The 16,192-nt window shown below is 40.5% G+C and overlaps 1 protein-coding gene across 2 annotated transcripts; it reads left to right on the top strand.

The window, feature by feature from the left end:
- The first annotated feature begins 1,126 nt into the window (after positions 1 to 1,126).
- On the top strand, positions 1,127 to 16,007 carry gusb (glucuronidase, beta). Of its 2 annotated transcripts, XR_014602013.1 has the most exons (14): positions 1,127 to 1,384; positions 2,259 to 2,444; positions 3,450 to 3,631; positions 4,268 to 4,410; positions 6,269 to 6,456; positions 8,372 to 8,524; positions 8,695 to 8,873; positions 9,595 to 9,741; positions 10,401 to 10,482; positions 11,767 to 11,943; positions 12,754 to 12,889; positions 13,768 to 13,924; positions 14,372 to 14,645; positions 14,712 to 16,007. XR_014602013.1 is itself a non-coding variant. In XM_084075051.1 (13 exons), exons 1-13 carry the CDS (start codon positions 1,169 to 1,171, stop codon positions 14,388 to 14,390), a joined length of 1,965 nt encoding a protein of 654 aa, XP_083931177.1. In that variant the 5' UTR covers positions 1,127 to 1,168; the 3' UTR covers positions 14,391 to 16,007. The 2 variants fall into 2 exon arrangements, 1 of the variants encoding a protein (XP_083931177.1); XM_084075051.1 differs by having other exon boundaries at positions 14,372 to 16,007.
- The last annotated feature ends 185 nt before the right edge of the window (positions 16,008 to 16,192 follow it).

Below are 16,192 nucleotides of genomic sequence, written 5' to 3'. Positions count from 1 at the left end.
TCCTGAGATAGCAGCTAAGCTTGAAACAAACATCTGGAAAAGATAATAAAATGTAACCTTTAATGGTAGTTGTGGGCATCACTTCCTGTCGATTTCATTGGATATCATTGGATTTCATTGGATCAAATCGACAGGAAGTGATGCCCACAACGCCCTAGGAAACTTGTGGATAAGTCAACATTTTAATGGCATTAAAAAACAAACAAAAACAGAAACGTGTTCCGCTGTTGGCTTTTAATAGGTTTCTTCAACAACTATGTTGCTGTTTGAGCCCCAGCATGCTTCAGGCAGGTATATGGCCCCATTCTGAAGTCATGCTCTGCCCCATGAGAATCTGTGCATTTAAATAGGCTAATTTTGTCTCAGTACAACATAGCCTATATGTAATAGACCTAAAAGAAAATCAGCACAACCACACAGTAGTGAGAATATAGAGGAACATCATAATTTAGCAATGGCTCAGAACAAAACAAGTAGGCTATTTGGTTAAAACTAGTTTAGAAAGTGTCGACCCCCCCCAAAAAACGAGAATGTTCAAATAACCATTAGAAGTTAACCGCCTTAATATAATTATGCATCAAACAAACGTTTGGTTTGGCACCACAAGCAATGGATTAGTATCTGGCGCCATCTAGTGCCCTACACTGTAATTACACTTTTGGTTTAAACTTTAAACCCTGAAAGGAGAAGTGAAATATTAATAATCAGGAAATCGTGTGGAAACGTTACATAAGAATGTTGCAATGAAACGCGATAAAATACAGTTTGATGTGTTAGATCTTATCCGTTTGGGTATTTTCCGGATGAAATTGAGTTTATGATCACATGACTAAAGAGTTGCCCATGTGACTGCACCAGCAACAACCAGTGTTGCCATGTCCGCTTATCACAACCCCCCCCCCCCCCCCCCCATCTATAAGTATTGTGTGACCCCTGTACCAGATTAGTGTTAAAATATTTCAAAAACATATTCAAAATGAAATTATTATTGTTTTAAATGGCAGATCTACACGATCACAACGCGACGTAGATAGGCTAATTTCAAATATCCAATTTTGGGCTTGTTTTCCTAGACCTGGTTACTTGTTTCTCTCTCATAACCTGGCAGCACTGGCAACAACTTAGCCATTGGACTCCATCCGCTACCTCAGTGTGTACAGTATGCAGGATGACTAGTCCAGGTAAACTACTGATAATTCATGTCTTATTCCTGTCTGCACAATGGGACGCAGGTCACCTGCTCAGTACCGGCATGCTGTTCCCTCGAGAGTCCTCTTCACGGGAGATCAAAGAGCTGAACGGGCTGTGGAGCTTCAGGGCTGACATGTCTCCTAGCAGGAACCAGGGCTTTGAGGAGGCATGGTACAAAGGTCGCTTATCTGAGGTAAACACAGTCCAATCCTCAGTGGTGACAAAGTAACTGAGTACATTTACTCAAGTATTGTACTTAAGTACAATTTTGAGGTATTGTTTTAATTTGCTGGACTATTTCCAATTTCCAGTACTTTTACTTCTACTCCAACTTACATCTCAGATGCAAATATTGTACATTTTACTCCACTACAATTAATTGAAAACTTTAGTTACTAGTTAGTTTGTAGATTTTGAAAAAATAAATAAAGTGTTAAATAGCTCTACATTCTGATAGTAATCATTGCTATAAGGCGTTTGTTCAGCAACAGGGGTCTCCTGTCTTTTCAGCTCTTTAGTAAATAGAAAATGCATCAATAGGTTAACTTGGGATACCAATTTGTTCCAATCAGGAGAGAGTACTCATATAGAATGCAGAATAAACACGTGAAATAGGAAGTGCTGATACAAAGAAGTTAGCAGACAGAATTGAAACAACATCACTATAAAAGTGAAGGTGGTGAATGGATACTCTCTCCTGATTGGATGAAATTGGCAACCCACCTGAAAATGTATATTCTGTTATTGAAGAGTTGGGTATACCTATAACTATAACAGGTCTTCCCATCGCTTTAATAAACAGAACATTGCTATAGAGTCTATAGCATTAGCAATGTTTACTGTCTTTAACCTTTCTAAAAAAAAGTTTTGTTTTAACCAAGAAATATTACTTACCCTATATATATATATATATTTTTTTTTTTTATATCTCAATGGGACTTCCCTGTATAAATAAAGGTCTAATAAGCAATATAAAATAAAACGCTTGAGTTACAAATGGATACATTATCAGTGAGGATTTGACTGTGTCTGTACAAATCATACACGTCTATCTATCTTTGTATCAGAGTGGCCCTGTGATTGACATGCCAGTTCCTGCCAGCTATAATGATATAACCCAGGACCCCAAACTGAGAGATTTCATTGGCTGGGTGTGGTATGATCGAGAGGTGTGGGTGCCTGCCCGCTGGGTAGCTGATGAGGGAACTAGAGTCGTACTCCGAGTGGGAAGTGCACACTACTATTCAGTGGTGGTAAGTACAGTATGTCCTAAAGTGATTCTCAACCTTTTTCATGTCAAGAACGCCAGTTTGATATGCATTATTAGGCCATGGACCCCCATTTGATGAGTTTTGCCATTTGACCCCAATCTACACTCAGTGTTGATTTAACTCTGAGAGTTTACAAATGTACACTAACTACCAACTATCATCATTTAGCTGGGGACCCCCTGGAACCCCCTCAAGGACCCGTGGGGTTCCCTGGATCCTGCCTTGAGATGAGAACCACTGCTTTAAGCCCGATTCTATACTTCATCGTATGACGGTGTCACAAACTGAAAATAGCTGATCTACAAGTTCACAAGTGTCGTGGATGCAACGAGTTGTGAGCTTGTAGACAAGATATTTTTGGCACGTGAAACCGTTCTATGACGGAGCATAAATTAAGATTTTATACTCCTCTTCTAAGTTCTGGAGCCCTATGAGATTAGATTCATTAGATTCATGATGAAGGGTTCAAGTCAATGTCATTGGGGCTGCCTGGGAATCGGAAGGTCATCGGTTTGACCCTCGGCTCAACCAGTGTACGTGTCAAGCTGTAAAAGCAATTTCCCCTCCCCCGGGCCCAGAAAATACTCCCTTTCCTTTCCCCTTCCTTTCTCTATACGTACGGTACATATGAACAATACCATATGTTGAACACATTTAACATGAAGTGCTTCCAATTTAAACAAAACTTGTCACCTCGGCAGTTCATTCATCCTCCACACACTTAAGTGAGTAATATATAAATTACATGGGAATAAAAGTCTCCAGGCTCACATTAATAGGTCTAAATATTACATCCTACAAAATCTGTATTTTATTTAATTCCCTCATGTAACCCTCTTAAAATTAAGTTGTGTTTTAAGCTTAGCTGGAATAATCATCCTTTAGTACTTACTATTGGGGTATTTGTCACTGAACATTTGCATTTTGCACATATGTGAAATCTGTCCCCTGCATTTACCATCCTAACTATTGTCTTTGCTCTTGTAGTGGGTGAATGGAGTGAAAGTGACGGAGCACAATGGTGGTCATCTTCCCTTTGAGGCAGAGATAGGTGATTTAATCAGAGAGAACCCGAGAGTACAATGCAGGATCACCATTGCTGTCAACAACACACTTACTCTGGAGACCCTCCCCCCAGGAGCAATCCAGCATATGGACGATACCTCCAAGTAAGCCATTCTGTTTGTTTATTACTTGGAAAGAAACTGATTTGACACTTTTTGAAACAAGAGCGTAATCTTATGGCGTAATAATAATTAATTTGGTCTAATCCCCTTAATTTACTTGGGCAACATTCAAATGTATTTATAAAAATCACACCCTGTGTGAAGAGAGTGGTGCCTTTGATGAGCCCCATATTGATGTTGTCATCAATGTTTGTTTATTGGACATACAGTACGGACGGACACACGGACAAAGTCAAATGTAGGAGTGGTTGGCACCACTCAAAAAATACAGCGCCAATCAAGGTTTGTCTGGTCTCGCATAGTCAGATGATCAGAGATCTCTTCCTGATACGTCTGGGGAGTTCATTGAATGGGCTTGGATGCCGGAGAAAACCTGCTGTTTGAAAACCTATCCTGATACTGTACCTTCGTATTATGAAGGACTGCCCTGAAGGATTGCATTGGTTCTGCGATGCTGTTATTTAAAAAAAAATCTAAATTGTCTCCACCCAGTTTTAACCCATCCATTGAATTTAGATGTCACAAGAGGTATCAGTAGGCTGAGATCTCTGATTGTCTGGCTACACAAGACTAAGGTTTGTACACAAAGTTGTAAAACAATGTAAATTGTTTGAACAGGTATCCTGGTGGCTATTTTGTGCAAAGCATCATGTTTGACTTCTTCAACTATGCTGGGATACATCGTCCTGTCTTGCTATACACTACGCCAAAGGCATATGTTGATGACATCACTGTGGTGACTGACATCTCTGAAAACACTGGTAATTATTATTTTTGTATTAATACATATACGTTTTAAGATTAAGATGATATTTCCCATATGTCAATGCTCCGCCTCCTCTGAGCACAGAGGGAGCGGAGCACTCTTGAAGGATAAAATAATTTAATTCCCGATTTATTCCCGATCATGACTGTAATGTAGATGATATCCTATCATAAACACAACTTATTGTGTCACGCATTGAGTCAAGCAAGCCATAAGACAAGCTTATTCTGAAGGACACAAAATAGAAAACGGGTTGCCAGTCACGATACTATGGACAAATCGAGGACAGCTCGAGAGATGCGGCCGATTCGATGTAGGATCAGGATCTGGTCCCGATACGTACGTCATTCAACTATCGGTGATTGGCTATCACGTAACCGAAAAATCAGTCTCTGACGTTTATTATAGTCCATCCTGCACAACGCAGTGAGCGGAGACAACTTGCAGACTTGAGACTGCAACCACGACTACAGATAGCCCAACTAAGGTAAAAAACACTGAGCCCTACCAAAATGATCCACAGCTGTGGTTCTTGCAACACAATTGATGAGACCATTTTGTAATAAAAGGGCATATGTCATGAAATTTCACTTTTTCATAGTTTTTGTTACAGTGACAGGCCACATGCATGCTGTGACCCAGCCCCATTCTTTTTTACCCAAGGATAAAATACCCAAGAGAGCAGAGCAGCATACATCTGTACCCTTTCAATCTCCTCAGAGGCAGTATATTTGTAGTTAACCATTACCAATACCAACACCACAGATTCAGCGATAGATGTGAAGAGAGAGAACTGGGAATTTGTTTAATTAAAATGTTTATTTTTTAGGTTGGCAGAGTGAGAGTAGCGCCCAGGATTACATAGGCAATTGGCACTGGGTGAAAAAATATGGGTTACAAAATCGTGGGATAAAAATGTAAGAAGAAAAAAAAAAGAAGGTTTCCAGATTTACTTTAGTATATTGTTATATGCTCAAAGTTGTTCATAACTGGGGCACTATATTTATATTGATTCATATATTAAATACATTATTTATTCAACAACAACATTAATAAGCAAATCACATCCAGAGGCTTTGCCCACCTCGGGGGGTGAGATTTATAGGACCGGTAGCAAGAATTGACATATATTAGTAAATACACAGCCAGATAAAAATTCTAATAATTACATTATGTCCCATGCTGTATCAGTCTTGGGAGATGCATGGTGTATAAATACCTGTGACACTGCTTCTTGGATCTTATGTTTTTGTTCTGACTTTAACGGGAGTGTTGCTCAGTCTCCAGGCATGCTGTCTGACTGGCCACCATGCTCGACGTGCCGCAGAAAACATTTGCCAACACACCTTGCATTTAACGTTATATTCATTCCTACTGACTGACACTGTAGTGTTAAGCCAATTGTTTGATTCTTCCCACTCATGCCTATTTTTTGCATGCATTTTATCTTCAGCTGTGGTGAACATGTGGTGTCAGTTAGTATCGGGGGGTAGACGTTCTAAAATGCCCAGGCACGTAGCGCTGGCACCCACAACTAGGGGCAACCAGTGACGGTGCCCACAGAGCAAGGCACAGACAGGATTTGGCATGGAGACACTAGCACGGGAGGTCTTATCTGGGTCCTACGACAAAATTAGCTGCCTTTCTATTCCCTGTGTTTTATTTTGTTCATTATTGTTAAATTCAATGTTGATATGTGTGTAACAGACATGTATGGAATGTTTATGACTATACAGAAGAAATCACACCCTTTGCCCCTACTATTACAAACTTCCACAGGTACTGTATCACTTGTGGTCAAATTGAATGATTGTGTGTGACTTGATATGTTATCTGTTTCCTCTATGTTCCAGGCCTAGTCATTTACAGTGTATCAGTGCTAGGTGCTCCGACAGCCAATTTGAAGATAACTTTGATGGACAAAGATGGACACTGTGTGGCCTCCTCCTCTGGGCCATCTGGGGTGCTCAAAGTGGTGGATGTCAAATTGTGGTGGCCATACTTGATGCATGAGAATCCAGGCTATCTTTATTCTATAGAGGTAAGACAAAATAGTTCACATGCATGTCTAAATATTTACATTTTATTTTCATTAAGATTGAGTCACAGCCACTAAAGGGTAAGCATAATTTTACCACAGCAGTGTATTCACCACCTACATCAACACCCACTGGTATTCAAGCTCATGCCAGTAAAAGCTGAATCATTTCCTTTTTCTTTCTTTCTTTTTTTCCTTTTTTTTTTTTTTACAAAAGTGCCTCACTAAGACTTCTGCTAATGCACAGAATAGGCTGTTACTATAATATCTACCCTAAACTATAGTAAGTGCTTACACAGGTCCTCAAGGGTTAGGGTTAACTATTGAGTTAAGCCACCAGGCTGGGGTGGACAGGAAACAAAAATCAGGCCTGGGAATTTAAATTACAGCAGCCCTCATATTTGTCATTTCTTCACATTATATACAATTAATAAAGTAGTAGAAGCATGCAGCCAAATCATATCAACCAGCTGATCAGTCAGTCGATCAAATAAGTACACACTAGAATGGGGCGCCTAGTAAAGCGCAAATGTCTGCCAGGAGGCGTGCCCCAATAATAATACTTATACTGTCTGACGTAGTAACACAGGGTTCCAGTGGGTCCTTAAAAAGTCTGAAATTAAAAAATGGGGAAATTAATTAATTAATGAATTAGTCTTAAATTTGACCGTAGGTATTACATTTGAAGATGTTTTTAAGGCTCATAGGAAAATGAAAGCCATAAAACATCAGTGTGTATTTATCTGATTAGTTTGTTTGATTTACTGTTAATATTATACAATGAGAGACCGCTATTAAAATAAGTTTTATGTCACGTGACGTTACGTTCGCTATTTACACACGGCTACATGACGTGCTTTGGACGTTTCATCATCATTGCATTGTCAAAGGAGAATGTGGTGCCTTGTTGTCAGGCGTGGCCAGGTTGTTGGGATTGATGTGGTTGTGGGTTGCTGACTTGCTATCATGAGCCAGGACGGGGAAATACAAGTTCGGTGCCAAATGGAAGGAAAACAGAAACATATCATGGTTGGCACAAGCAGTGAATGAACATGAGGTATTTATGTCCAAAGACATTCACTTTGGAGACCATGGGATAAACGCAGTATAGTTGCACATGAGATTGGTGACGCACACAAATTTTGAAGAGGCCGCAGCAAGTGGCAGTGGGATAATGCCTGCAATGTTTACACCTGTCCTTGAAGTTGCGAAGATTCCTCGGTCGCAACATCCCAGCAGTTTATGTGGCAGTTTTGTTTCAACACCAGAAACACACAGGGCAGAGAGAGGGTGCAGCATGCATTGAAGAAGTCACTGTAAGGTGGTCGTATTGTACAGTATAGTCTCCATGAAATCACAATGCATGTCTGTACGAGAGTGATACACCATTTATATTTGATGTAATGTTGGCTGCTGACAAACAAACAACCAAACAAAACAAAAAAGAGACCGGGCCAGCCATGCAGCAACCGGCCCACTGGGAGTAACTTCCCGATGGCCAGTCCACACCTACAACTAGGGCACCCTGCAACCACTATTTTTAATAACTGAAGATGTTACTTCCTATGAGATCTGACATTTAAAACTGAAATTGAAAAAATCTGATCCCAAGCTCTGAATTGAATGAAAGATGAGCAGGTTCTCTTTGAGCAAGCTATAGAGCTGTTAGTCATGCAGAGAAAAGGGTTTAATTTCCTGGACAGAGACCCTGTTACTTACAGTTGTGTAGGTGACTTGCCAGTGCTTGAGTGAGCCGTGAATACATTTTACAGCTTAAATTGTTGTGCACCCAACGCAACCTCACAGTGCATACATAATATAATATACAAGACATTCAGTGGGAAAACTGTTGAGAAATAAGCCTTACATGGAATATACCTGTATAGCTTATGCTTATGAACTCTCCCTAAACCTCCAGGTTCACATGACAGCAGTCCATGAGGGGGCAGCATACGAAGACGTGTATACCCTACCAATAGGCATCCGAACAGTCAAGGTTACCAGTCGCCAGTTCCTCATAAACAATAAGCCCTTTTATTTCCATGGAGTCAACAAACACGAGGACGCTGATGTGAGTACCACTAGGGGGAAGCACAACTTTACTGAATGAATCACCAAAACCAACACACCTTAAATATGTTTTAAACACATTTATATTCCCAAGGCCGCTATAAAGACGATGACATGGTCACTCAAATATTGAATTCATAACCAACTCCCCTCCTTTGCTGGGTGCCATAGATCCGTGGTAAAGGCTTTGACTGGCCCCTGATTGTGAAAGACTTCAACCTGTTGAAGTGGCTTGGGGCCAACTCGTTCCGTACCAGCCACTACCCCTATGCTGAGGAGATCCTACAGATGTGTGATCGTCATGGCATTGTGGTGATAGATGAATGCCCAGGGGTGGGAATTAAAGACATGTAGGTACCACTGTATACATCTCAGTGATCATTGTGGGGTTTATCTTTTATCTCTCATGGTATCCCTCATTTCCTTTTTTATATATTCATTGAATTGTTGTGTGGAATCAGCATTTTTTACAGCAAAATACTTTTAGGTTGCTTGTGAGCATCCACATGGGAGTTCAATTTGCAGTTTTAATATTTACTCAAAATCAAAGCATCAAAGAGTGCTTACAAAAAGGGCAGTCATGCATTTTTCATTGGCTTGAGTGAAGATAAATACATGTGGGATGTTTGAGAAACAATTCTAGAGAGAACGACACTCGACAAGTCCAAGCATCAGGGAATGTCACTTTTCACATCATTGTAACTTAATGAATGCAAAGTTAATCAAGGAAACTAATGTTCAAATCAGCTCCTATTTCAATTGCCTTTGAGGAATTAAATCGTGTTCAGAACAAGCATCCCATTACCTGTTACCAGAAAATGGGAGCAATAGAGGAAGGTCCGTGCTTTGCGCACTCTCTCACAGATATTGGTGGAGACTTTGGTATGTATTGAGGGCCAGTTGAGGCACACAAAGACGGCCAGGCAAACAGGAATTGTCATACATCGTAATCAACCTTGCAGACCGGCAGAAATGATGCTGCTCGTCAATCTTCTGTTGTAGCAACACTGATCATATTTCACTCATCAGATCAGTGGATGTTATAAAGTATTGTGTGTTGCATGTTTGTAGTCGTAGTTTCAGAAATGCCTCCCTGGCCCACCATCTGGTTGTCATGGATGAGCTGGTTAGGAGAGACAAGAACCATCCCTCAGTGGTCATGTGGTCAGTAGCTAATGAGCCAGCTGCAGAGATGCCTACTGCTGGATTCTATTTCAAGTGAGTAACTGGTTACCCCACAACACCCACCCACCCACACCATGCCCCATCTCCCCATCATTCCATTTCACCTTGTACTTATAATGTACGTACTTACAATAGTCTAGACGCCTACAAATGTAAAAGAATTCCAGGCATTGGAATTTGTGTGCGCACGCACACACACACACACACACACACACACACACACACACACACACACACACACACACACACACACACACACACACACACACACACACACACACACACACACACACACACACAGGCTGTATTTACCTTCCACAAATGTTTGTGTGTCGGAAGGTGAGGGATGACCGAGATATGGTCTCTTGGTTAGTTATCTGGAATGCAGTCAGAGTGGTAGAACTGAACCTGCCCATGGAGAACACTGACAGGTGGAGTCTAACAACTACCAAAGGCCTGGATTGGACATGTAGGGCAGGGACATTCTTTTGTCCTGTCTAGCTATTGAAGCAACACACTGGCGGCCTGGTATGCATGTACTGAATACAAACAATGAGGCCCTTGTTGACCTGAAACACTGACAAACTGAAACTACACACAAGTTCATATTTTACATCTGACTCTTTTCTTGACCACTTGGTGTTATGGCATTCTTCAGAAAAGAACATATCTTTTATACTTTTTCTCCTCAGGACCTTGATATCTCACACCAAGTCACTGGATACGCGCCCCGTCACCTTTATCACTGATAGCAATTATGCCAGAGACAATGGGGTGAGTGTTTTACATTGTACACTTAAGTAATATCTGTTGTCTGTAATATGTATTGATGTTGTAATTACTCATTATACTGAAAAGGTGCTGAAAAGGTGCAAAGCATAAATGCATCATCCCTAGATGAATCAGTCTGCGGGATCTCTAAGACCAAACCTACAATCTAGGGCAGGGCTCTGCACTTCTTCTTTTTTTTTTTCATTTTTATGCTTTATTTCAGATAGGTCAGTGTAATGAAACTAAGGGCAGGGAGAGACGAAAGATATGCGAGACAAGACAGGGGTCAGATTTGAACCCGGTTCCTCACACTCACAAGGAGTTGGGCGGCCATAGCTGAATGGTTAGAGTCGAGAGCCTGCCTGAGAAGCAGAAGGTCCCAGGTTTGGTTCCTGGCAATGTGTCAAGGTGTCCCCGAGCAAAATACTTAACCCCTAACTGCCCCCCCCCCCCCCCCCATTCGCTTACTTAAGAAGCACTCAGCTAGGTGAATCTGAAAACTGAATCTCCCCTGTGGGCTGAAATAGGTCTAATTATTATTGGTATGAGTATGGTCTACATTAACAGGCATCCTAGGGTGGGGCACTTTATTGAATATTCACACATTTTATTCAAATGTAGGTACAACTGTAAGATTTAGTAGTAGTATGTATGGTGAGAAAACCCAACAGGTTAAAACCTGCCAACCTGTCAAGCAAGCCCATGATTTTCACCTGTTCTAGATTTTACTGCGTTGGACTGTGTTGTAGACATATCTATGCTCTTAGTCACTCACTTTAGCTGAAGTTAACAAATCAGTCGCCAATCATTCTCATGGGACTTTTCTTTTCCATTTTGACAATGCTCTTAAAGGAGAATATCACCAATTTCAGCATTGAGATACTGTATGTGTATTACTATTGTCTCAATTACCTATAACCTGAAATCAGAGTAATACCCCATCGTATAGTTTCTATACGATTCATACTAGTTCACAATTTACAGAGACCTTTCAAAAGGTGACTGTGATGATGCACAGGACTTAATGAAAATAATGGTGCATATATATCCATTGCACTTATAGAAAAAAGCTTGCTTGTGTGTATTTGCTTATCAAGACCAAAACACTGCATGAATCCACAAAAGTCTTCCATTCACTGTCAAAGGTTTTCTACTTTTCTTATTTATTTTTTCCAGCAAACATGCTGATTCGACTTGTTTTAAGCCATAGGAATAACAGCATATTGAAGTTGTTTCATTTCTAATTTGTTTCACTGCCATTGTCTTCCCATACCTACCTGTCCCAAGGCTCCCTATGTAGATGTGATCTGTGTGAACAGCTACTTCTCCTGGTACCATGACCCAGGCCATCTGGAGGTCATTCCCATCCAGCTCAACACCCAGTTTGAGAACTGGTATGGGAAGTACCAGAAACCCATCATCCAGAGCGAATATGGAGCCGACGTGGTCCCCGGGCTTCACAGTGTGAGGACTCACACACATTCAAATCATTTGACAGGACAGTGTTAACCACCGCACCCCAGTGTCCCTATTCTTGTCATTGTCATGTCATTCGGCAAAAATATTTTCAGCTTTTATAGATTTGGTGTAGAGGGAAAAAAGACAAATATCAATCCCTGGGGGAGACCGGTCCACAAAATATAGGGTTTAATTGGTTAATTCTGGCCCGACTACCGACAAAGACTATATTAGTTTGGCAGGATTTCTAGATCAGAATGAACTGCAAGAAAACGTGAAATGTCATGTTGAATTATTGCATTGATTCAGTCAGTTTACCAAGGCACTACCCACCTAAAGAGATTATAATACCTGAGCTTCAGTGGTGGACAGTAACTAAGTACACTTACTTGAGTTCTGTGCTTAAGTGAATTCTTTTGAGTATAATTTGTATTTTGGGATACTGACTTTCACTCCACTAAATTTCAAAGACAAATGTTGTATTTTGGCTCCACTGCATTTATATGAGGGGAAAAGGTACATTATGAATGAACCACTATTAAGCTCTATTTCAAATAGTGAAAATAGCAGATCTACAAGCATACAACATGTCACAATGTGGCACGTTATGAGGTGTCGATCTGCTATTTTGACTTATTAATATATTTGGAAAGTTTCTGGAAAATCATTGAATTTTGGGGGGAATTTTTCATACAGCAATGCATTGATATTAAAAAATAAATAAATATAGGATTATCTACGTACGGTATACTTTAACTCAACCACTGGGGCCAAGTACTTTGTGAGTACTGCTGAGCTTTCTTCTCCAATGTTTAGGATCCCCCCATGATGTTTACAGAGGAGTATCAGAAGATTGTCCTGCAGAGTTACCACAGCGTGTTTGATCAGAAGAGGAAGGAGTATGTGATCGGCGAGCTCATCTGGAACTTTGCAGACTTCATGACTGTGCAAGGTAGCGAGGGATCACATGACAGCCTATAAAACCCGACAGACCTGATAGGGATGCATGTACACACAGGTGCAATTATAGGTCTGTATATGGGAAGATGCTAACTGTGCTGGTGCTTGGCAATATCCTTGCATTATTGTAATGGGGTTGTATAAAAGGCCCCCATCCCCCCAGCATGATGTCCAACCAACATTCTGGAGTTCTCCTCCTGGCCATTGCTGTTAGAACTCCATGGTGATAAAACTATTTTTGGTACACTCCCAAGTGCTAAGAGACCTTGAGGATTAGTTTCTTGTAGGCATTCAGGAATTGTACTTTGTATGAAGAAAATCATTTCATTTGTAAAGTCTTAAATCAAGAGACAAGTATGTGTGCTGCCTTACTGAAACAGAGGCTACACATTTCCCAATTCCACAGTTATATTCTACTGTGCTTATAAGTGAATACGTTTCGAAAGGGCCTTTCTATGTGGAGTTTGCATGTTCTACCCGTGTCCCCTAGGGTAGCGAGGGTCACAAAAAAATGCAGTAATCCTGGCCTCCCTCTGGTCAGCCGGGGCGCCTGATGCAGGGGAAAGGAACTGTTGGAATAACGTGTTCCTTCCACGCACTACGTCCTACCGGGGAAACCCCCCCCCTGTCAGGTGATAAGAAGCGGCCTGCTCACTCCTCATGCACTGAAGGAAGCATGAGCTCAGTTCGGGGCTCTCCCCAGGCTGGCATAGGGAGAGTAGCGCCCAGGATTACAGCTTAGGCAATTGGCACTGGGTGAAAAAATGGGTTGCAAAAATCGTGGGATAAAAAAGGTAAAAACTAAAAATAATAACTGAATAAGTTTGTTTACATAAGAAGTTCACTGGATTGTACCTGTTTTGTCTGCAGGTGTGACCCGTGTGGTGGGGAACAAGAAAGGGATTTTTAGCAGACAGAGGCAGCCTAAAGCAGGGGCTTTCATCCTAAGGGAGAGGTACTGGAGACTGGCAAATGAAACGGGCAGACTGCCTCCCTGGACCAGGTACCCCTGCTCTGAGCCTCCAAGGTGAAAGCACTTTTTTTTCCCTGCACAGGGGCAAACTCATTGAAGCACAGCATTTTGTTACCTAGGTCTAGCTTAAATTGTTATTCAAACAAGCAGTTTATTTTATTTTTTCCATTTTTATTTTTTAACCCATTATAGTCACTACGCCAATATAATAATGTGTTTAATCCCTGTCACTGCTGACCCCCTACTGTTTGATCTGGGGAGGTTGTAGACAACCACTTTGTCTCCTCATATATAATTTTGGCAACTCCACATGTATCAATTTAACTTTAAATTCATAATGGAAGCCAATGGTGGTGGATGCCTGACGTCATAGATGACTGACAGCAGACTGGTGACATAAAGTTGTGTTATCTTGTTAATTTATTATTATTATTATTTAACTTTCTTTTTCCTTTACCCCAAATCATCCTATGGGCTGGATTCAATCCCTTCTGCCACCAGTTTGACACCCTTGGTCTAAGGACTCAACGTTTCTTTTCTAGACCACCCAATGTGCGAGGATGTCTTGCCTATGTATTTTCTCTGGCAAATGGGCAAATATAATAGGAACAGACAGGACTTCTGATGTATCATCATCCATGGACCATCACATTGACTTGAATCGTGTGTCGCTCCAAAAAATGGGGTGTGACTTGTGGGTAAGCTGTTGGATGTGTCCACAGAAATACAGCCTTTTATCGCAAATGCAACGTTTTTGGAGGAAAAACTATATCAAGTTGGTAGCACCAACTTGATATATATTTACCAGTGCTACCAAGTAAAAAAAAAAAAGTACATTTAGCCTAAAGCCTCTTTTAGAATTTAAACGTAGTACAAATGTGTTAGTTGCTGACAAGAACAGCAGCTTGAAAATCAGTGGAAACAAATTTGTAAAAACAGTGGCACTATCCTTAAAAGTTACAGGCTTTGCAGACCAGCACCAGGGAGATTTTCACGTTTATAGGTTTTTTATACATCATGGATTAAAGTTCTCAGTCGCCACGTCTGATAGAAGTCAACAAGATTCTATGAGTGGTCAAACTTGCGATAGAATACATGTTCAATCTTTCAGAAAGCCCTAATGATCTTGGTTATTTCTGCCATTTCTTGCTGGCTGGCTGTATGGCTACCAAATCATAATTACTTCACATACATTATTTAGCTTGTTTATGAAACAGCGCTGGTATATGGGGGGCTCCTTTCATGCTGTTTCACAAATTGCAGATTAGGTCTGGGACTGATAATGTTTCAGTCGAGATTTTATTTTTGCTTTAATCCATATATACATTTTAAAAAATGAATGAATTATTATATTTGTAAATATATAATTACAACTTTTTTTTCTGTCGTCAGAGACAGGGAGTGAAACAGTTTATATACATTGTAAACTCAAATCCTAAAGCTGGACTTATTATTGCACATCACTTGTGTCTTGTTGAAAACTACCATAAAGAAAGACTAAACGTATCCATTCAATGTTGGATAAAAACATAATCTGTGCATAAACGGTATGCTTATCAAACATGCTCCTCATTTTTACACCCATGTCAGGATTCTTATTGTCTATGCAGCATTCCAATCTTTTCAACATTCCTTTGGGTGACATTTGGTGGAGCTGAGCACATTATGTACAGAATTCCCTAACAGCAGCTCCACTGCTTTTCCCTCATTGTTGCAATTGTGCTTTCAAAATTCACTGAACACCTTTGTTGTAACTATGTTCACCTCTGTATTGCGATAGCACCAATGCTCTAACAATTTCCTGTACAAGAAGCTGTAGCTTTGAATGTATGAAAATTCCTTGATGTCGTCTCACACCATTTGTGTTGACCGTGTGATAAGCTTTTATATTTCCAGTCCTATAAAAGCTTTGGGACATGGCCAGCTGTAAGTGATGTTACATAAGAGATTGTGTCTATATGTAGAACTTGTTTGCACAAAGTTCCAAGTACAGGCATCATTTTGGCATACTGATATTTCCAGTTCTCTTTTTTTAAGTGTTTACAGCAGTTTACAACTGGGTTGTGTACTGCGTATTTTCATACCTTGATGACTATTTTCTTCTTTGAATAAAAGCCTCAGAATGTTAGTATTCTTACCTAATGGCGAGTACCACTGAAATTAAGCCGTCAGGTTATTCCTGTGTCACAGGATAGTTTGGTTTCTACCAGGAAATATCCCATACTGACTCACAACTGGCGTTTGTCCAACTCTGTGGTCACACCTAAGTTCAGACTAATGTTTAGACCATCAATCCAACAATTAACCCCCGCACATACATTT

The sequence above is a fragment of the Gymnoscopelus microlampas genome (assembly GCF_963454915.1).
Source record: "Gymnoscopelus microlampas genome assembly, chromosome: 12".
Classification (NCBI taxonomy): Eukaryota; Metazoa; Chordata; class Actinopteri; order Myctophiformes; family Myctophidae; genus Gymnoscopelus; species Gymnoscopelus microlampas.
Note: the sequence above shows the minus strand (reverse complement) of the source record. Positions and strands in the feature narration are given on the sequence as shown.